Raw genomic sequence first — 23,228 nt, forward strand, 5'->3', positions numbered from 1 at the left:
TCCATCCATCCATTTTCTGAACCACTTTTCCTCACAAGGATCCGGGGGGTGCTGGAGCCTATCCCAGCTGGCTTCTGGCAGTACACTGTTAAAAGTTTTACCCCGCTTAAACTAAAAAAAATTGTGTCCAGATACCACATCTAAAATATTTGATTCCACAGAAACTAAATTGAGTGACTTCGTATGACCTGATTATTTCATGTTGATGTCAACAATAATTCTTCACTTGAACCAATCTTAATTTTTTTTGCCTTGATCCAAAATATTTTCTAAATATTTTAGGTACTGAACCAAATTAATTCATTTAGTTTTAACATATTCAATTTGACATCCTGTATTTTATAATGAACCACTGGTTGTCGGTGAGCAGCAGCAGGTACTCAGGGAACATTTGGTGATCTAAACCTCCAATTCCAACCTGTGTCAAGCAGGAAGGCAAGGTTCCATTCTTGCATTCATTCACACCAAGTCTTTCGGTATGACCAAGGCAGGGATTGAACCCACAATCTCCCATATATATATATATATATATATAGATAGATATATGAATTCTGATTTTAAATTATGTAAAAGAGGGCTTCTTATGTTTTATTATTATGCTTGTTTGTTTAATCAAATCAAAATCAAATGACTACGACTAAATAGATGTCTGTTCAACAAGTGTTCACAGACGATAAATTGCATCATTAAGTGAAGGAGGAGCCACTTACAAAACTTAAAACATTAACTTGATTACTCTCAAAAATCTAATCAAGTTTTTAGTGGTGTCTGCAAAGGCTCACTGAGCAATACCAGATATTCGCAGAACGTGTCCATCCCCAAAAAGAGTCCTGCTAGAAACGATAAAAAAAAACAAAAAACTGCGCAAGTCCTAACAGTTAACATGGCATTTTTTTTTGCATCGATGCATATTTTAGCAGTACACATTCGTATTAAATCAATTTTCGATGCATCATTACATCCCTACTATAAAGCAATGCTTCTCAAAAGGGGGCACATGTGGCCCCAGGGATTTTTATTTTTTACCGTACTAGAATAAAGTGTAATTGCACATTTACTACAGTAGGTGGCACTCTCATTGGAGTATTCGATCTCAATTTGATACTACTGTATAGTTCTGGAAGAGAGTTGGAGAGTGAGAAATATTTTGTTTCCTCCTGAAGGGTGTCACAAAAAGTAATTGAGAAGCACAGCTATAAAGGCAGTTATCTGTACAAACAATTCTTGTCCAAATTTTGCCAGCGTGTGTACCTGGGCTTGTTCACTTTACATTATAATAAATATATACAACTTAGGTAGTCAGGGACCAAAAAAGTTCTCATTAAAATGTGAAGCCTGCATGTTCTCCTCATCACTTCATTATATCCTGTGTAAGATAGAAAAAAAAAAAGTCTAGGCTATCTTCCTTTGGCTACATATTACGGTTTAATGCACATGGAAATTCTACTTTTGAGATCTCTTTCCTTTATCAAGCAATGTTGAACCACTTCAAGATGTTGAGTAAAATATCCTCCTTATTTTGCGGCATTTACTCTGAGGAGGAGTTCACTTTGGCAAAGCTGTGCTGGGCTTGTGGCTGGGGGAGAGATTTACACCATACTTAATAAGCGGATGAGATATAAAAAAAAAAATTTAAATAAAAAAAATTTAACAAATCAAAGCTGAAACAAACAACGCATTTCAACAAGTGAAGGGTGGAAAAATAGAAGTAAAAATGAACATAATCTAATTTGCTTTAGTTAAAAAGACAGACGTGAGAGGGGTGGCAGATGAGGGGTGAGAGGGAGAGTGGCCAAACGACAGAGGAGTGTTTGTCTTCTGATTAGGCCCAGCCAAATGGAGGCGGCTCACCAATGGAGATAACCAACAAAGACGTCTCTTCACTGGGGACAAATCGACGAACATCTTTTCACGGTCAATAGATGGAGGCATTCTTTTGTTTTGATGAGGGGACGGGGTAAGGGAGGAGGAGGGGGCGAAAAATCAATGGACGCGGCACACAAAGATTCCCTTCATCCCGCTTGCAGTGGAGGCCATGATCAAAATATGCACGCTGGCTGCACAGCATGCACTCAAAACATTTTCATTGCTCTTCAGCTTCAAGTGCTTGTCGAAGCTTCAGAAGTTCAAATAAACATCAGAAGACTGTTCTTGGGTACACAAGGATGCTGAGTATATGGGCAAATTAAAAACAATACTCCAATAATCAATGCATAGAATGAAAATAAATTGAGTCATTTTGGGGTGTTTTGAAGGAAAAATGAACAGTGAGTTTCAGTGAGCATTTAGGGGTGGAATTTCATAGGGGCCATCCAGGTGTGGTGTTCAGTTCTTGATGTTTGCCAGATATTTAAGGGGGCGTGTTGATGGTGATGGGTAAAAATGCTGAGGGGTGGGCAGGAACAGGTGTTTGAGAGTCCTGGAGGTGGTGAAAAGCCTACACCATACTCGCAAACCAACCCCCACTCAACTCCCTGAGGGACATGGTCCAACCTCCAAAACACATACAGACTGGTCAGGCGACCTCCCCTGCACCTTTGAGGACCCTTCCGAGGGTGTAGAGCTGGCCCATTGTTGCACGGCCAGGACGAAAATCACACTGCTCCTCCTGGATCTGAGATCCGACTTCTAGCACCCCTGAATTGACCTTATCAGGAAGCGTGTCCCCATGTAGGTGTAACACACACTACTACCATCCCAGTCTGCCAGTCCAGAGGAACATCCGTGTGACAAGTCCTCCAGCAATACGACCACATTGGTCATTTTACCATGCACCAAAATACGACCAAGTGTTGCGTATTGTAGTTTAGCGACCCCTATCGGCCATGTGAATAGTGGAAAGATAGTCAAAGTGAACCATAATGGGACTTGAACCTGGGTCGTTTGGTTTGAAGACGACCGTCTATGTTACTAAGCTAACAGGCCTGGAATAATTCCAGTATTTTATTTATTTTTTATTTTTTTTAGTGCTGACGTATGTCAATTTGTCTTCACCAGGACTAATGTTTGGTTGGGGTATTAGGCTTTCAGTAAGGTTGTACATGTTACATCTTTACATGTGACACTAATGGTTGGGTTTAGGAAGAGGCTGAAGTTGTAGTATGGTTGACATTACAAAAGACAAAGTCAAAACGTAAATAGTTACTGGCGTGTTAAGTAAGGTAGACACTCGTCTTCCGAACACACTACCAGAGTTCGAGTCACACTTATGGTTCATACTACTATTTTTTCGCTATTTACGTGGCCGATAGGTGTCACGAAACTACAATACGTAGTAATGTGGCACACTTCAAAATGACATATGTAGTCGTATTAATTGGAGGACTGTCTCCCATGTGATATTGGAGAGGCGTGCCAACCAGGGCAGCCCCACACCATCTAGAGCAAGGGTGTCAAACTCATGTGAGCTCAGGGGCCGCATGGAGGAAAATATATTACCAAGTGGGCCGCATCGGTAAAATAACATTATATAACTTAAAAACGTTTGCCGTCAATTATACGCACACATTATATTTTTGCTATTTGTCTGCCAGCCCTAAATTACGGAGCTCAATTGTAATCATATTGTTCCAAAAAATAATACAAATGCAAATGGAACAGAATCGTGGACGTGTTAAATCTACCTGTTTTGCATATATATTGTTCCCAGAATGCATTGCAGCATGGCGCAGTTAATGACGTTATAAGGACGCTAATCCTTGTCATATCTATTTGTGTTACCAGTAATTGAATTTGTGTTGTATTTAACACATTTGTCGGTCTATGATTTAAAAAAACGAAATAAATAAATAAATAATAATAATAATAATAATAATTATAATAATTAAACAAACCGTAACTTTAAGTTGTGTGTAAAATAATGACATCCAGGACAATTACCCCGTAAAAGGACTGCTTGTGAAGTTACAAGTTTTATATATTTTGATTGTGGCCGACTGATTAATTAGTCTGACATAAAATTTTTTTTTTTTATTTATTTATTTATTTTTTTTAAACTTCTGTATTAAACCCCTTTCAGGCCTGATCTGGCCCACGGGCCTTATGTTTGACACCACTTATCTAGAGCCTTTCGGATCATTGGGAGATGCAAAGCCCTCCACCACACACACCCATTTGATTGTGATTGGAGAGCTTCCAATTTCTCTAAATTATACATTATAGGTGTGAAAGTGAGATAATTGTTGCTTGTCTATGTCAGGTTTACGTTGTGAGATGGAAGGATGGTGGATCCAGATGCGGGGAGCGACGAGGCAGAGGAATGATGTCCAAAATGTTTCATTCGATCAAAACCGGGAGGTGATCAAGGAACAGGAGGCAGAATAAGATAACAACAACGTCCATAATCAAAACGTGGCAAGAGGGTGGCAAGACGAGGGGAAACAGCAAGACATGGTAACGAGCTTCGTAAGAAAATGGACTGACAAGGACTGACAAGAAACGGGGAGGCTAAATACACAAACCACATAACAAGCAACACCTGGGCAAGACACAAGTGGCTAAGGGCACTGATTGGTTGACACACATGGAAGGGCAGGCAAACACAGGTGGGCATGACAATGCTTGACGAGACAATTAAGGGAGACACGCAAGGAAAACAGAACAAAACACAGATCATGAACTAAAATAACTTGGCCACAAAAATCAAACAGAACCCAAACCATGACAGTCTATTTTTGTCCTATGATTGGCTGGCGACCAGTCTGGGGTGTAACAATGCTGAAATATTCCGCTGATAGAGTATTGATAATGAATCAGCAATGGTTTGTGATGATGAATGAGCATTGCTGTTAGAAGCAATATTTGAATTTAAAAAAAAAAAGTTACAGACAATTGGAAGGTAGTTTCATTACAGCACTGACCTATATGTTTGTGTTCTTTTCCTCATTGTGCTACTTTTTTTTTTTTTTTCTTCCAACAAGAGTTTCAGGTGCAATATTACACCGATATTACATCATTGCTCAGAATAAAAGTGTCATCACATTACCCGGTATCAGATGACATTGTTTCCCAGCTTTGCACAATTACCCGTAAATTCTCTTGTTTGGGTAATGACAATGTTGGCACACACACACACCCGCACCCCCCCCCCCCCCACACACACACACACACACTGATCACAGCCGCGGGATCTGAGAGCATGCAGACTCTCTTAGATTGTTTGTGTTCTGGTCTGAAGAGAAGGGGACCGAGCTAATCACGTCACGCTCCGCCACAATAGTATTTGTGTCTGACAAACAATGTGTGTGACTCATCTCTTTTGAAAAATGCTGCCAAACGATCTCGCGAACAAGCGTCTGGACTTGGAACCGGAGCAAATGACCCTCCCATTTCTCGCCGTGCGTGAATAAACATGTCGGGTGTGCAAGAGGTCAGCTCACAGCGGAGGTAAAGATGGACAGAGGGGAAGAGAAGGCAGACAGACAGTGGAGTCCGTCGAGATGGATGTGTTCAGTTTGTTTCTCCCTGCCGCCTCTGTTGCTTTAATGGACGCCACAGGACAACTTGGCCTTCTCCTTGTTTTGACTTGAGAAAAACTTATAGCGGTTCCTTCACACTCCATTTTAGGTCAATGTATAACACAACCTCCTCTTATGAAGTGAGGGTCATGATTTTGTAGCAAAAAGTAATGGCAAAGCTCTTCTAATAGTTCAAGGAGTGACTACGTAGCTCACATTGAAACACAGTACATCTGTGTTGAGTCCCTACTAAATTTTCATGAAATAATGAACAAACAGTACCTTGATTAGGGAATGCAAACAGTCTAATAAGGAGTGCATACTGAGCTCGTAGTGACACTTGAGCTGTTTTGATTTCCTGCTAAATTGGCATGAAACTGATAGGCTTCTTTTTGAAGTGCATGCAGTTGAAGCAGAGCACACGGTGCTTGGCGATTTTCGACTAAATCCACATGAATACTATAAGTTATGTATGGAGTGCATATGTATTAAGGAGTGCATACGGGTCTCATAGTGATCACTTGAGCTGTGGCAGGTTCCGACTAAATTTAAATGAAACCGTAATACCTCGTTAACTCATCCGCTCACAGCCATTTTCACAGAAGCAATCCCGTTCGCTCCCGGCTGTTTTACTGGATTTTGACTGAATTTGCAAGGCCCACAGAATATTGTGTCCGATTGCTATAAAAGCATGGAATCTATCAAAAGAAAGATTAAAGTCTCTTCTTTCATCAGGAAAAAAAGTATGTTTCTATCTGTTTCCGTTTTGCAGCAATTAGCATTAGAAGAGAGCTAAGTTTCATCACTTTTCACAAATCTATTCAAAATTTTAAGTAATTGAGCTTTTTTTTTTTTTTTTTTTTTTTTCTAGATGGCCCTGGTTGATCTCCTTTGCTCTGCTGCCACCTGCTGGCCGTTTGTGTAATAACTACCATTTCTGCAACCGTTCTTTGCAGTTGAGAGGCTGCATCAAAGCCTTCTGTATGCTCTAGCATAAAAAAAACAAAAACGTATAAATACGTCTTTGGGACACTTTGAACATTAAAAAAAACGTATTTACACGTTATTGGGAGCAAATGAGTTAATGTAGTGCATACAGCGTAAGGGGTGCATACAGAAACACAAAACTGACATACATTGTTTTTGAAGCGCATGTAGTCTAAGGAGCACATACAGAGCTCTCTGTGGCACTATTGAGTGGTGTTGATTTCCAACCAAATGCTCTCAATTTGGACACACCTTGTTGACGGAGGGCATACAGTTTAAGGAGTACATACAGATCTTGTGGTGACAATGTTGAGCTGTGGTGAATTCCAACTCAATTCACATGAAACTGTCATATCTCATTAGTGGAGTGCATGCAGTGTAAGGAGTGCATACAGGTCGCACTGTTGGTGTTCAACTGTTCAGTTCCTACTAAGTTGTCAGGAAACTGCCATACTTAGTAAAATGGAGTACATACAATTTGAGGAGTAGGCATACAGTACAGATCTCGTGATAAAAATATTGAGCTGTCGGCGTGTTCTGACTAAACTCACATGACACTGACATACCTCGTTAGTGGAGTGCATATAGTGTAAGGAGTGCATACAGAGGTCGCACTGTTGCTGTTCAACTGTTCAGTTCCTACTAAGTTGTCAGGAAACTGCCATACTTAGTAAAATGGAGTACATACAATTTGAGGAGTACATACAGTACAGATCTCGTGATAAAAATATTGAGCTGTAGGCGTGTTCTGACTAAACTCACATGACACTGACATACCTCGTTAGTGGAGTGCATATAGTGTAAGGAGTGCATACAGAGGTCGCACTGTTGCTGTTCAACTGTTCAGTTTCTACTAAATTATCATGAAACTGCCATACTTTGTAAATGGAGAACATACAGTTTAAGGAGTACATACAGTACGGATCTCGTGGTGACAATATTGAGCTGTGGCTAGTTCCGACTAAACTCACTTGAAACTGTCATACCTCGTTAATGGAGTGCATACAGTTTAGACTAGAGAGCGGATAAAATGGTTGTAGTGGCACACAGTTGAGCTTCTTTGATTTTCTACTAAATTCACAAACTGACAGCTTGTTTATGGAGTGCATGCCGTTTAAGGGGTGCATAAGGAGCTTGCAATGACACCGTTGGGCTTTTTGGCTGCTTATGAATTATTTTGACGCAATTAAATAATGAGCTGCTACACCGAATCACTTTGAAGGAAACATATGAGGATTATATCTGTATTTTGTGACAATATACAGCCATGTCCAGCATGTATATTGGGGAATGTCAACATGTTTTCATAAAAAAAAAAAAAAAAAAAAGTGTGATTTTCTACTAAATGCTGATGAAAGCAACTGGATGCCTCCAGTCCCATTCAAACCTAGACCTGCACCTTCTTTCTGGATGCAGTTTGAATGTGAGGGATGCAATAAAAAAAAGTGAAACTATGTCTGCTCCTGAGCCAGGCTGACCTGGGATCAGGCTCAAGCACACCGTCTAGACAGCCTCTCCTTTTAATGCCGGCATCCCCGAGCATTGCCAGCCTTTTCTCTGCCTCGTCTGGGTCTGCGTTATCTGAGCCTAGTTCTCACAATTTCCTGACCTTGAGTCTTTGTTTTTAGCCCATCCTGTCCTTCTCATCACTCTCTAAACCAGACTTAGGTTAGGTACTCCTATAGGGTGACAATAGCTGAAATGAGGATGCTGGAAAGTGGATTAACCAGCAACACAAGAGAGCAGGCCAATTGCGTGCACATTAAATATTCTGCCGGCATGCCAAAGATAAATATGGAGGCTCCGCTCTTTATTATGTGGCCTCGCTGGTAAACAAGTTCACATTCAGCTCTGTGAGTTTAGCGCTTCTGTATATGTGACAGGGTGACAATATGGAGGAGACCTCAACATGACATGCTGCCCTCATTATGTTGCAATTAGGCTCCAGATTGTGAAACAATGGCTTGATGAGCGCCCGGTTTCAATGAGACTTCTCTACATCTCCTGTGTTCATTCAATTAGTAAACAGCTCTTCCATTCAGGCAGCCCAAATTCCCACTTTACCAAATCCGACCCCCACCCCCAATGGGACCCTGCCCTTCGCCTCCAGCGTCCCAACACTGGCATCCTCAGAGCACTCGGGACAAACAAGACTCCCCCCGACACCCCTCCCTCCCCAACCTACTCCTACTGCCGCAGCCCCCTCCCACACACACCCATTTGATTGTGATTGACAGCGCCTTTGTTCCATTGTAGGGAGCTGTCGCCTCTGATGAAGACACATACACAGAGGCGAGCAGCTCATTGTACGGCGCGCCGAAACAACAGGTCTGCAACCGGTTGCGTCGTCCTCTCATCGTGACGGCGACCGTGTGTGTGAGCGTGTCGCACTTTGGGCACAGGGTGCTACGGCGTGTCACGATCGGCACAAAAAGCCTTAAGCGAGGTCCCGGTCTGGTGGGGTGAGGCGGCCAGCTGCCAAGGGGAGGCTCGGGGCTCGGCGGTGCGTCTGAGGAGGCCGTCATGAGGGCGCACCCCTCCTCGGGGATGGGAACCAGGTCACATTCTCTCACACGGCACAAAGAGGGGTGCATGCCCGAGGGGGGCGGGGGTCCGAGGGAGGGGGGGATTTGATGGGTAGCGGGCCATGACCTCTTTATATCCATCAACAGATCACTAACTTGGCCCACGGTCGTGCACATAAAACGCATTCACACACACAAACACATGCTAATGGGAATGTGCACAAACGCTAAAAAGTTTTTCTTCACGAGGACTCTTAGCTGAGAACTCAACTATGACATTTTTGTTGACACTATGCACCTTCACAATAGCCTACTTTGTTTAATCAAATCATCGTTAAAATTTGATTTATTTTATGAGTTGAAAATGTGAGCAAGGGAGCAATATACCATCTTAAATTTGCTTCTATTGCTCATATGCTTTTCCCCCTAATATAATATATGTCAACGAATGTGACAGTATAATGTTACCAATATTCAATCTTGAGTTAGTGCTGAATTCACAGCAGCTATTTAATGATCTACAACAGCAAATCCAATGTACAGAACAAATTAGCATTCCATATTTGAAGTCTTTATCTACTCATAAAGAGTATATTCCATTTTATTGCAAACTATATCACTCAACTTTTTATTTATTACAACTATTCATCATTTTAATTGAACGTCGGTGACGTTTTTACAATGTTAGCTTACCCCTGTCCATTTTTATGCCTAAAGTGTTCTGAGTGCCCAGAAAGGAATCCAGAAATAGTAATAATATTATATTCTTAAAACATTACAATGTTATTATTGTTGGACAATTACATTTAAGGAATTGCAAGTGGATCTGTCCACTTGCTGGTGATCCTTGGTGACTCTCTGGGGAAAGGCTGTGAAACACTGCCATCTATTGCTCTGAGAGGAGCCTCACAGGAAAGCAAACTGGCCAGTCTCGTGTGTCATGTTGACAAATTTGCTCGTCACATAAAGGGTAAATCTGATTTTTATTTATATAAAGAAAAAAATACATCAGTATGAACATTTTATGGATATGCCATCTACCCTTGAGAAGCCTTGAAATGCAGCAATTGATCGAAATTAGGATTCCACAGCAGTTATGACAGACGTGACATAGGTACGCCACGTAATAAGATTAATCCTGGTATGCTAGGCTATACGTTAGCATTATTATGGGTTTTTAAAAATTATTATAATAATTACTTTGCTTCTCTCTTGCGGCTGTGTTCACCGTTGTGCTTATAGTCGAGTGTCCGGGGGGTTTTGTGCATTTCCTAAAGTCCATCCCCTGCTGCAGTGATGACTAAAGCCCTCTGGCTCTTCTTACTTTCAATAAAATATATTTATGTATCTGTGCATGTATCCACTGTCAGATCAAGGTGACTTTTCTTGGCCTATTGACTGATTCTGGTACCCCAGCTTGATGGTGAAAGAGTCCTCAGTTAGGCGAAATGGTGCGCCGGCGCAGGCAGCTACACGTCAGGCACTTGAGGATGCTCATGGTGATGTGCATGAGAGGTCCCAAATTAAAGAGCAGGTTGTAGAAGGTGTTGACCGACAGCCCTCCGGTCTCGTCGGCATACTTCAGGGCCACGATGGGCGTGTACAGGCTGTTGGTCAGATTCCTGAAACGGGGGCTGCTCGACTCGATCACGTTCTTCGTGCACTGGAGGCGACGACAAGCCACATCGGGTCAAGCGATGGGATTTTTGCCACAATCCAAAAAGTACGACGTTGTTACTCACTTTGGCTATGTCCTCCGGCGTCTGACCCATTGCTTCGAAGATATCTGTAGACGATGGCAGGTAAACGTCTTTAAAGTAACGAACCGTGTCGGCGTCCACGCCCGGGTACTCCATCTTGGCCACGTCCTCCATCATCTTTGTCTCAAACTCCGTGTGCACTGGACCCGGCTCGATCATCGACAATCTGACAAAGAATACGTGGGACCATTAAAAGAAAAAAAAAAAAAAAAGGAAAAGAAAGGAGGGTAGGGATGACTGCTTGACTATATTTCCAGCTACACACACACAAATATTAGCAACCACATTTTTTTAAGTGATATTGTGATAGTAAGTTTAAAATGAATTAGGCTGTTATGCTACTAGGCTGACGATATAGTAAGTGTACAACCAATCTTTTAAAGTGACAGTGTGTACAATTTCTCCATTTTTCAATGTTCATTCATTAAAAAAAACAAAACATTATTAATTTCAATAATATAAAAAAAATGCTATCACATTAATGCACATTTCAAAAATATAATTGTAGGTCTAATAATTAGGGATGTAACGATATCGGCAATATTGTGATGACGCGATATTAAAACTGCCACAAATTACGTTGTCATGTCACAATATTAAAAGCAGTACATCTGTTTAAAAAAAAAAAAAAGTCAGGTGGATTTCCATTTGTGCCGTTCTAGCACCCTCTGGTGGCCTTTTTTTTTTTTTTTTTTTTTTAGTGCAGTTTAATTTTCACAAGGCATGTTTTGGCCCTTCTATGTTTCAAATTCACGCGAATGGTCAGATGAACATAATATGCTTGTGAACTGAGTAAATATGTGGAGGAACTCGATGTGTTCTTGCTTGTATTATCAAGTAAGTGCCTCAATATTAAGTGTTATTAGAGACTGTAGGTGTTTATATGCATTGCTGTAATTAGTATGAGCTAATTTATTTTTACAATATTGTGACATTTTTTTGTATTGCTAACCTCCCCACAATATCGTGATAATTATCATATTGTGACCTTCATATCTTGATATCGTATCGTGATGTTTTGATATCGTTACATCCCTATTAATAATTGGTAATTATATTTCATGTGCTGCGATTGGCTGGCAACCAGTTCTGGGTGTACCCCTCCTACTGCCCGACGCGGGCAGGGATAGGCTCCAATCCCCGCCCACCAACCTTGTGAGGAGTAAGCGGTTAGGAAAATGGATGGATGGAAATTTCATGTCATGTCCTTACAGGAGGCTGCCATTTTCACCGCCATCTTTTTTGCTACACTTACCCGAAGGAGAAAAACTTAGCGTTGTAATTGGTGGCAGCCTTGTGAAGTGAGGTCTCTCCGAAGCGTCATTGTGCGCTTTGGACACTGTCACTTTAAGCAGCCATTCTCAAACAGGGAGCGTGGTGCAATGCCATAGAAGCGGGTCGAGGGGGATAACTGTGACCCCAGGAAACATGCTTATTTTTTTTTTTTTGCTATGCTATAATAGTCTAATTGCACATCGCTAACGGTAGGTGGCAGTAGCGCTCTCATTGTCAAAATGTGCACAAGCAGTATAAACAACTTTAATAAAGTTATTCTGTAGGTTTCTCTTTCTATTTTTATTTTCTTTAATGTTAATAAGGATACAAGGTTATGCAGAGGTGCACAATTTTATAGATATATGATAATAATAGTTAACTTATACTTGTGGCGGAGAGTTGGGGGTCATGAAATGTGTTTTTCTTCTGGGGTGATGCAACAGAATATAATTGAGAAGCACTGACTTAAAGGGAACATTCCTGTGAGCAAGCCGTTCAACACTTTACTTGACCTTATAAACCAAGGGTGGCAAAAATATGGCCCGCGGGCCGGATCAGGCCCACAATCGCCTCCCTCCCCAAATAGAGGCTTCTTAACAATTAACATTGACATTACCTGACGTTGAACTTCATCAGCTGCACGGCCATGCTCTCGCAAAAGCCCTCCATGGCAAACTTGGAAGCAGTGTAAACGTCGTTGAACACAACTCCTGTTCGAGCAAGACAAATAAATAAATAATGAGTAGCGTACCAGACATCATGCAAATAATGATCATAGGGGAGAAACCAAGCTCATTAGATGCCTACCCTGAAGTCCCATGACGCTGCTCATGACCACAATATGTCCGGACCGCCTCTTCTTCATGTCCGGCATCACCTCTTTAATCATGCGCACGACTCCAAAGAAGTTGGTCTCGAACACTCGCTTCATCTCATCGATGCTGATGCTCTCCACGGGGCCTAGCAAGCCCACGCCCGCGTTGTTTACTGTCAGCATCAGAAAAAAGGAATGCAGTGAAACCCGGCTTCATTGCAGACAAGGCTATACGGCCTGACTACATGAAGCTCTTCATTGACGAGATGGTGCGAATATATATTTCAAAATTAGGAGTGCAAAGAAGTTAATTCACAAATCACAAGAGTTTACTGTCAAACTAACATAAAACAAGAGTACTATTTAACCTAAAAACACAATACATTTTTTGGAACAGATTAATGACATTTCCATATATTTGAATGGGGAAAGATGATTTGAGATACAAGCGTTTTTATTGATGAGCATGGTCACAGAACAAATAAAGCATGTTTCTGGTGACCATAATTCAGACTACCACAAGAGGTCAGTGTAAAAGCACAACAAAGAAGTGTGATGCAATGGCAGGCTTTGACAAAGGCCTTGTGGTTCTAGAGTAATGAGGTGAAGGGGCTTTGGACTTTGCACAAGACGCAAGCAGGCTTTTAAACAGAACCTTTATACACACTCAAGCCTTAACACATGATTTGACTTTAATATTAAGGACTAAAGAGCTCGTTTGGCGCATTGAAGCACAAAAATGCGTATTACACTGACCCTATTTCCTCATGTTGTTACCACTAAATTTCAGGGAGAGCACATTGTGTCTATTGGGTTATGGATGGATAATATAGATTTTAATTTTATAAAAGAATAGTTGTGATCAAGTGTGTGTGTGTGTGTTTGGTAAATAAGTTAGTGGTGACTTTGTGCAAGTGCCATTCATTTGCAGTTTGGGCACTGAGGAATAGCTTCTGCAAAGAAGTGAGTGTCACACACAAGAAATCTCCAATAACACAAAGTCACTAGATTATTGCTCAACACTTTTTTGAAATAGTCTCTGGAGTGGTTTGAAAAGTTGCAACATTTATAATAAAAAAAAAAAAAGTGTGACTAAGCATGCTGTTATTTTGTACCCATTGGGGCCTATTCACTAAAGGTTTGCGTCGCCTTTGCACGGCGCTAACCGGTAAAAATGGAGCAATCCTGGAACGCCTAATTCACTAAACACACGCAGATGGGGAAATCCGTCACTAAGGGTGTTGCCAACCAGATTGCGCCCCGGTGCGGCAGTGTTATTTGCGCGTATGTAGGTAATTTGCATAAATTTGATGCAAAATATGCCCATCCAATGCAAATGAGACTCATTAATATACAGCGTCTAATTCACTAACACCAGCACAAATAGCCACACGGAGTTTGCGTGACGCAAATAACGTTTATGGAAAACATGTATTAACCTGCCGCAACCTCGATCCCGGGATCATGACAGCAATGCATGGCATGGTGCTCTGGTTGATCACGCAGAGAGGAGAGCGAGTGCGAGAGAGAGAGAGAGAGAGAGAGAGAGAGAGAGAGAGAGAGAGAGAGAGAGAGAGAGAGAGAGAGAGAGAGAGAGAGAGAGAGAGAGAGAGAGAGAGAGAGAGAGAGAGGGGAGGGGGACATTTTTCTATGTTGGTTTAGGACACATAACGTAACCCGGGCTGATCGATACTGGCGGGGAGGCATTTTACGATCATTATTATGTGCCAGATGCAGACTGTATGTCCACGCCAACCTCTGAAAATGTTTTTTTTTTTTTTTTTAAACGATCGCACCAATAATTTGTACTTTATGAATGAATGACGTCATTGTCTCTGCTCTGTACAGCTTAATGGCGCTCTAAACGCTTACTCTCCGTCCAACCTCGCTTTCTGATAATCTTTCTCGCAACTGTTACTATAACAACCATGTTGTTGGCGCAAATCCATTGCCATGTGTGGTAAATCAGGTGCAAATTTGCTCCAAGCTGTCAGTTTTGTGGTCGTGTTTGCGCCGGTATATGATTAGAGCAATATCCTTAGTGAATAGGTGGGTAACTGGGCGCAGACTGCGGGTACAGTTGTGGTGCAATATTTAGCGCTATTACCGGACGCAGCGCATTCTTAGTGAATATACCCCGTAGTGTTTTCAGAGATATCTTCTCAAAACAGCGAGGAATTGTTGAAAATTGCATCATACCGTATGTCTTCCTTTTCAGTGGTGCCTTCTGCCTTGATTCATTCATGAACACACTCATAATCGTTTCCCATTGAAATGAATGGAAATGCCTTTAATCTTTCTCCCACCAGAAACAGAAACTTGAACAATTGAAACTTGAAACTTTTTATTTTTCTTCTTTTTTTTGGTCACACTTCATGGTATTCACCTGAGGACAGTCTAAGGCAGACAGATGGATGTGCTGTTCAGGCCCACTTGAGTTCTTGCCACTCATATTGCAATGGGATTTTTCCTGCCTAGACTTCAATTGGAATTCATTATGTCTCAACTTCTCCATGAGCTCGTCACTATGGCATTAATATTAGTCGTTTTATGCAGAGGCTAAAGAATATATGACTGTGAGTACTGATGTCTGTCTACATTTTGTGTCTAGTCCACAGATGCTATTTCGTTTGAAGATGGTGGGACCTTGTTTTTATTTAAACACGGTGTAATTCTCTTTGTTTCATGTTGCGCTTGAGTGCAAACTTCAACTGGGAGTGGCATTAAACCGCCTGAATCCTTTTTGAAACAAACAGTTGACTATTTGCCAAAATGCTGCTCATTGTGAACTTCTCTTACTGTCTCTCTAAATTCAAATCCAACTTTACAGATGGCGTATGAAGATGTAATTACAACCACCAGGTGGTTGCATATTTATTTTTCTGTGGAGGGTGAAAAAAAAAATATATATTTGAGGTGTTTATTTATTCAGATGGACCATGAATTGAGGTACTATGAGCTAGGAGAGATTCTACAAAGTGTGGTATAAGTAAGTACTAGTGCTGCATGGCCTCTTTCTACTGGTAGGCGAACTAATCACAGAATTTAAAGATAAATAACATTTACCTTTAAATCATGTAATGTAAGAATGAAGCTTGTAGCTCTACATACATTTGATTTTTTGTAATGCAGTATCTTTCCATGTAAAGACTAGAGCATTGTCTGCTTCAAGTACAGTACATTTTTCAAGTATTGCTTAGTTGTGTATATTTACATTGATTTTTTGATGGAACACTTATATACATAAATGTATTTTTATACATAAATATATTTTAACTGAACCATTTAAGCAACAGTTTATTTCCATCCAGTAAGCTTAAGAACAATGTTCAAATAGCTTACAATAATTTCCTTTTGAGGAATAAAACTTTTCTTTCGTCTTTGATGAACACTTTTTTGAAGTGGTACTTAGTGTAAAAAGGAAATGTGGTGTAGATACTTGGAGGTTCAAATTAGTATTCAATCATTTTGTGTCTCTCTCTCTCAACAAGCTACAGGTACAGAAGAAGATGATTGATAACTGTTCTGTTTTCTTCTGGGTCATAAAACAGCAGACATTGCCGGATTACCTTATCCGATGTACTGAAATGATAAATTGGGACATTGTGTCGATGTTAGTCATGCAGGCGTCTGACTCACTCAAGATATCAACATGACGGTCCTTCACGCTGTTAATACACTGCTTGACCGATTCGTCGCTGCACACGTCGAGCGGCAGCAGCACCAAGTTCTTCCCGTACGCCTCTCCTGCCGCCTCGACGAGCTTGTTCTTCTTCTTCAGGTCCCGCATGGTCGCGATGACTACAGGGGAGGACAATAACACAACTTCTTCAGACTGTTTATTTGGAATGTGGAATGTGCTTCTTGTCATCCTTGATCTAATTAGATGATGCAGGTGTACATATTGTTATGGCTTCTAGTTAACAACATTGACCAACAGCACTGAGGTGGCACATGGGACTTTGAGCCCTTTGATCTGAGAGGCCACGGCTATGCGACTTCCTCGCTACACACCATCAAGCACACACGCGCACTAAAAGTAATTGTTGGGGTCAAAGTTCCTGCGACAAGCATGCTTCACAGGATACAGAGCTGATTCAGTTTGAGCTTTACACACACACACACACAGACACACACACATTAGCCCACAATGACGACAGGGATCACATGATTAGCGACGACGTCTATCAACTTGGCTGTGAGGCCTCGTACGTTTCGCTGAGTCGGCCGAGTGATGTTATCAAGGGGAGGAAAGCACTCTTGCACAACTCCAGTCAACGGCGGAGGTAAACAAGGAGTCGGCTTCAACTGATAAACCTCCAAGCGTCATCTCAGCTGTCTGAGTAAATGTTGGTATTTTGAGATAAAGGCAAACTGTGTTTGAGGTTTCGTACAAGCAACAATGTGGACGGGACACATCCACTTCTGTTATAAATGGAATCACATTTCTTCACCATTATATACCTTTAAGACACAATATGTCTTCATTTATAACAAATTTTACACAGGTTAGCTGTTGTTTAGCATTGTGACTGCAATCAAAACCATCTAAATTATTTTTTTGCTTTTAATTTGACGGTGAGAATGTGCAATTTAAATCTAATCTGACTGTAACAGTAGCATCAGAATGCTAAGTGATTGGCTAAAATCAGACACATTAGTACATATGTAGTAGAGTATTATTGAAAATTCACCTCTTAATTTCTTGTATGGAAATAATGCTGTCTCTGGACTGCCCACCTACCAAGTGTGAAATTACACAATGAAGCCGCTCTGAAATATGCCTGATTATGATGTAACATTGGGACTAATTTACATAATGTCACCTCCACGCCACATTTCTTTGCCATGATATCGGCCTAGTAAAGCAGGATGTACGGAAGCACTATGACACAAAGCCAACAGGTAAGCAGAGCTGCAGTGATGTTGGCTGGTCAGCACTGGTTTCTGATAACCACCATATGTGTCACATAACACAACTTGACATTGGGGGTTCCTTCCTACTCACATTTTCCTTCACATGTAGCCACTTGCCTCGTTGCAATGCCCTAGCTCTGCTCAGAGTCATGTAATGAAAGCTGTACTTGCTGTCCATGTAGCAGCAGTGGCTAATGTCGACTTGCTATGCTACCTTAGTAATGCTAGTGCTGCTATTTTGTTAAAGCTGGATATGCGTTTTTGCGACTATCATGACTTTCAGAATCGCATGAACAGACTTGGAGGAGGGGGGATTATTAGTGAGCTGAGGCTACATTGCTAGCAGGTTTGACACAGAAAAATCTTTAACAAGCATTTGGTATAAGTTCCTTTTAAAGAAATTTGTGCTGGGTAACTACATTTGATTCCTTCTTTCCTTCAAAATAAACAGCTAAAGTAAACTGTAGTTTGAACTGCGGTGTTTGTCATTTTCACAGCACAGTGTAAAAAGCTTACTCTTTCCATGTTGCTGTTGTCGTGTAACAGAGCTGAAAGAGACTGGAGATGTCACATTGTGTATTGTATTATGAGGCCTTTTGATGACATTGCTGTGTCATGTAATGTGTGCCTGCAAGTACTCAGAAACGTTTTGGATATCATGTAACAACATGAGGTGAATGAAGTCTAATGTAGCAATTTGCAAGGCTCTGGAGTACGCAAGCAAATGTATGTTTGGCTATGAAACGAACAAGAGGACCATTGTTCTCCCGGGCTCCTGCAGGAATTATGTTGGGCCGCTTTAACATTCTTGAACGAACCACACTGCGTTCCAAACACATCCGTCTCTACCGGGTCGCGCTATCTTTAGCAAAATAAGCAATATTTAATCTTCTTTCGCAAAGGGTCTTATGAATTTGTTGGGTCACCTCCACTGTTCAATGGGCGACCTCTCAAAGGAAGGCCACAGTGGGGCGGGGAAATACTCTGAAGGTGAAGGGGACCATGAATGTGTTTCCATATTATTTGTGGTACAAGAAAAACAAGATTAGGTATAGTGCTACATTGGAGACATTTTGTGGTTGAACAAAAATATGACTACTCTATAAGTCGTCAAAACAACGCTTTTACAAATACTTTAAGCTCCGAATATCTATGCTAATGTGTGAATGCTGAGAGATTAAACTCACAAAAGGAAGTATGATCATTTACAGTAAAAACAACAAAGATGTGTGACTTTCTGAACATTGGGTGCCCTGCTACTGTGGGGACAGCATTAAATAGCATTCATTAGACATTGTTTTTGAATTGTGGTTTAACAGTTGTGTGCATGTTTATTTTTTTTAAACCCCAAAATTCTTTCCAACAAGAAAAATGGGTGTTGGCTCCATGCACACCCCCTAAAAAAAAAAAAAAAAAAAAAAAAAAAAAAAGTTTAAAAATATTGAAAATAAAATGAACACATAAGCTAAACAGCAGGTACCGAACCACAAGTATGCAGGGATCCAATTTATAACAGTCATTATGACTTGGCAGCAGTACACGATAAGCCAGCTCTGGCCCCGTATTATGCTTCCAATTATATATACAAGAAACTGCACCAGAGGAAAAACATCCATTTATTGACTGAAGGTGTGATTTATGTCAGTCATTTGTCGCACGTTATGGTAAACCCTGCATCCATCCATCCATCCATCCATCCATCCATCCATCCATCCATCCATCCATCCATCCATCCATTTTCTTGACCGCTTATCCCTCACAAGGGTCGCGGGGGGTGCTGGAGCCTATCTCAGCTGGCTCTGGGCAGTAGGCGGGGGACACCCTGGACCGGTTGCCAGGTGCTTTAATTCCTGAGGTAACAAGGTCACCCGAGGTGTGCCCACCCGGAGTGTGAATGATTGACACCTCGTCAGTCACTCCTATCTCTGAGTGGTTGATTATTTATTTATTTTTTTCCAAGGTGTGGTGGTTTCTTGTTTATCATATTAGAGGCACAATATCTGATTTTTTTTCACAGATCATATTTATCTACTACTGTCAATTCATAATGAGCATTTTAACAAATATTTTGAATAGCCATCTCACAACTAAAGAGCCTCAACGGCAAAGTCGCCAGGCTGCAGGCAAGGATGGAGTGGAGCTTGAGTGACATCAGCGTGGAACACACTCCCACGCACCAATGAACACTTAAACGGGAGTGAGCCTTCACTGGATCGCTTGTACAGGTCTCAAACTTTACCCTCCTCCTCCTTTAAAGCGTTGGCACTGTAAGGCCCATTAGACACGGCACTAAAGCGGAGCGAGTACTGCATACTCCCACAATGGGTAGCGTTGAAGAAAAAAATACGGACGGGGGGTTCCTGGTGAAGTCACATGAAAGAGAAGTGACAAGCCTCCTTTTTACGATGGTGCCTGGAAAGCCACGTCCCTTCGAAGCCCCCCGGCACGGGAAAAAAAGTGGGCTTGCACATGATAATGGTTCAAACACAACAAGACACAGGGGTGATTGATTCCCGATCCTTCCTTTAAAAACAAATAAATAAATAAAAAGGGGAGGGGGCGTGTGTACGTGACACCGAGTGCGTAAAAGGTGTCTCGGTGGCACGGTTCAGCTCTGCGGGGGGGACAAAAAAAAAAAAAGTAAACACGGACTAGTTTTTGCGAAAGCCCACTAACGTGTTTTGTGTGGTTGGTAAAAAGGGAGAAGGTAACAGAAAACTTTACCATGGTAACGCTTCTTCTCATCTCTGGCCAGCGTGACGGCGATTCTCAGGCCGATGCCGGAGGAGCAGCCGGTGATCAGCACAACTTTCTGCCCACCGTTCGCCATGATGAGTGCGTATAAAGGGCGCCGTGCAGCCTCGCAGCGCTCCTCGGCTCCTCCGGATGCTTTCGCTCGCTCGGCCCCAACTAATAGCGGATCGCCGCGGCCGCCATGTGAGCGTCTAATGCGGTCACATGCTCCGGCAGCGGGATCACCGGCCGCAAAGGACGTGGCAACGCGCGCTAGCCCACGCACGGTGACTTATTAAAATCAAGTTACAGTAATTCCTCATCGAAAACCAGGGGGGGAAAGTGGTGTGTGTGTGTGTGCGTGAGCGTGAGTACGTGCGCGTGAGGGGGCAGTGCTTATGTGATGACAAAGCCGGACACGATGTGACACTTTTTTTTCCTTTTTTTTAACAGTTCAATGTTGCACGTTGGTTTGTTTATAGCTGATATTAGGCCTACGTCACAGCCACAAACACTTTCATAAGACACATGTTTTTATTCATTCATTCGTGTAACTAAATTGCTAATATAATTTTACACAAACCTTTATTTTAACTTAAATAAGTAAGAAAATGCATTGATTTTACTATAGCCTATAATTGACTTTTTAATGAGGAGAAAATAATTCCTAGTTTATTCAGATAAGGAAATAAATATTAGCTCATTCGCTCCCAGCCATTTTCACAAGCAATCCCGTTCGCTCCCGGCTGTTTTACTGGATTTGGATTGATTTTACAAGGATATTGTGTTCTATTGCTATAAAAACATGGAACCTATCAAAAGAAAGATTGAACTCTCTACTTTCATCAGAATAAAAAGTATATTTCTATCTCTTTCTGTTTTTCAGTATAAGAATATAGCTGTTTAATAATGTTTCACAAATCTATTTAGAATTGTGAGTAATTGAGCTTTTTTTTTTCAACATGGTTGATCTCCTTTGCTCTGCTACCACCTGGTGGCCGTTTGCGTAATAACTGCCATTTCTGCAACCGTTCTTTGCAGTTGAGAGGCTGCATCAAAGCCTTCTGTATGCTCTAGCATTAAAAAAAACGGGAAAAAACGTAGAAATACGTCTTTGGGACACTAAAACATAAAATAAATCATTTATACGTTTTTGGGAGCAAATGAGTTAGGCATAAAAATGATACACCTCGCATAAAACATTTATTCTTTAAATTATTTTTTTCTTCAGCATTTTTGGGGTACGTCAAATCGCACATTTCTCAAACAGTTTAAATCCACATCTAAAATGAGGGATATGTATGGCCTGCGGGTCAAATCAGGCCCACCAAAGGGGTTATTCTCGCCTGAAAGATGATCTTGCAAAGTAAAGAAAAAAGAAAAAGAAAAAGAAAGACTAATGTCAGACCAATTAATCAGACAGACAAAATGAAAACATACATTTGTAATTTTATAAGCAATTCCCAGATGAGCAATGCAACTTGTAGGCAGAATTGACCCGGACGTCACAACGTAAAGTTATGGTTTGTTGAGAAAACAAAACAAAACAAAAAAACAAACAAACAAAAAAAACATAAATCAAACATAAGCCTGCTGAATACGACACACATTCAGCTACTGGTAACACAAACACATATGACATGGATTAACGTCCTATAATTTCATTAACTGCACCACACAATGCATTCTGGGAACAATCTGCAAAACAGTTCGATATAACATGCTTGGAACTCATATGGGCCAATTGCTGCGTGCATTTGCATTTTTTTTTTTTTTTTTTTAATAATATACTGTATTCACAGTTGAGCCTTGATATTTAGGGGCTGGCCTGCACATCTATGTATAACTGATGGCAATTGTTTTTAAGTTATATACCATGATTTTACTGGTCTGGCCCACTTACTAAAATATTTTCCTCCATGTAGCCCCTGCGCTGATATGAGGTTGTCTAAAATATTCAAGTTATTAAGGACATCCTAGGACCTGCTGTTTATGGCACGCTCTTAAAATTCCAACTTTTGTCGCAATTCCACATATTCCAGAAAAAAAAATAAAAAATAAAAAATAAAATAAATAAATAAATAAATAAATAAGTAAATAAATAAATAAATAAATAAATAAATAAATAATAGATAAAGTTAACAGTTGCGATTGGCTGGCAAAAAGTCAAGGGTGTACTGCCCAAAGCCAGCTGAGATAGGCTCCAGCAACCCCCGCGACCCTTGTGAGGAATAAGCGGTCAAGAAAATGGATGGATGGAAGTTAACAGAAGAAAAAAAAAAACATGACCTTAAAATCACAGATGTTTAACTGACTCAAATCTTTCTAACTTCCAAATGTTTAACGTTCCTGAAAAAGAATCCAGGATTTTCACAATTTTCATTCCCAAATGAATATATTAAAATAAATAAATAAATAAATCTTCTATCAACTCACACTATTTGAACATCATCATGTTAATCAGTCCACGCAAATTCACAATTTTGTTCAGAATTCCACATTTTCCATGAACAAATTTCCAAACTTATGAAGAAATTTCACAATTTTACCTTTATCCTGTAAGTCATCTTTTAATTTTTTTTAAGTCTTACACCATACATTTCAATTCATAACCCAAGCATTCACACACAATTTATTCATGAATTGCATTCTCTAGTTGACAATATGCCACTACCGATGCCTTAGGTTGTGCTGCTATCTTGTGGTCAAAAGGTATAGCACAGGCTCAGTGAACACAGCCAAACCTTGTGTATGCATCTTA

At 40.9% G+C, this 23,228-nt stretch overlaps 1 protein-coding gene across 1 annotated transcript; it reads right to left on the reverse strand.

Annotated features, from left to right (window-relative positions):
• Positions 1-9,932: 9,932 nt before the first annotated feature.
• On the reverse strand, positions 9,933-20,820 carry rdh8a (retinol dehydrogenase 8a). The gene is made up of 6 exons (XM_077496121.1): positions 20,459-20,820; positions 16,457-16,618; positions 12,811-12,990; positions 12,620-12,713; positions 10,711-10,894; positions 9,933-10,631 (listed from the first exon to the last, which is right to left on the reverse strand). Exons 1-6 carry the CDS (start codon positions 20,562-20,564, stop codon positions 10,404-10,406), a joined length of 954 nt encoding a protein of 317 aa, XP_077352247.1. The 5' UTR covers positions 20,565-20,820; the 3' UTR covers positions 9,933-10,403.
• Between the last annotated feature and the right edge of the window lie 2,408 nt (positions 20,821-23,228).

The sequence above is a fragment of the Festucalex cinctus genome, chromosome 1, assembly GCF_051991245.1.
Source record: "Festucalex cinctus isolate MCC-2025b chromosome 1, RoL_Fcin_1.0, whole genome shotgun sequence".
NCBI lineage: Eukaryota > Metazoa > Chordata > Actinopteri > Syngnathiformes > Syngnathidae > Festucalex > Festucalex cinctus.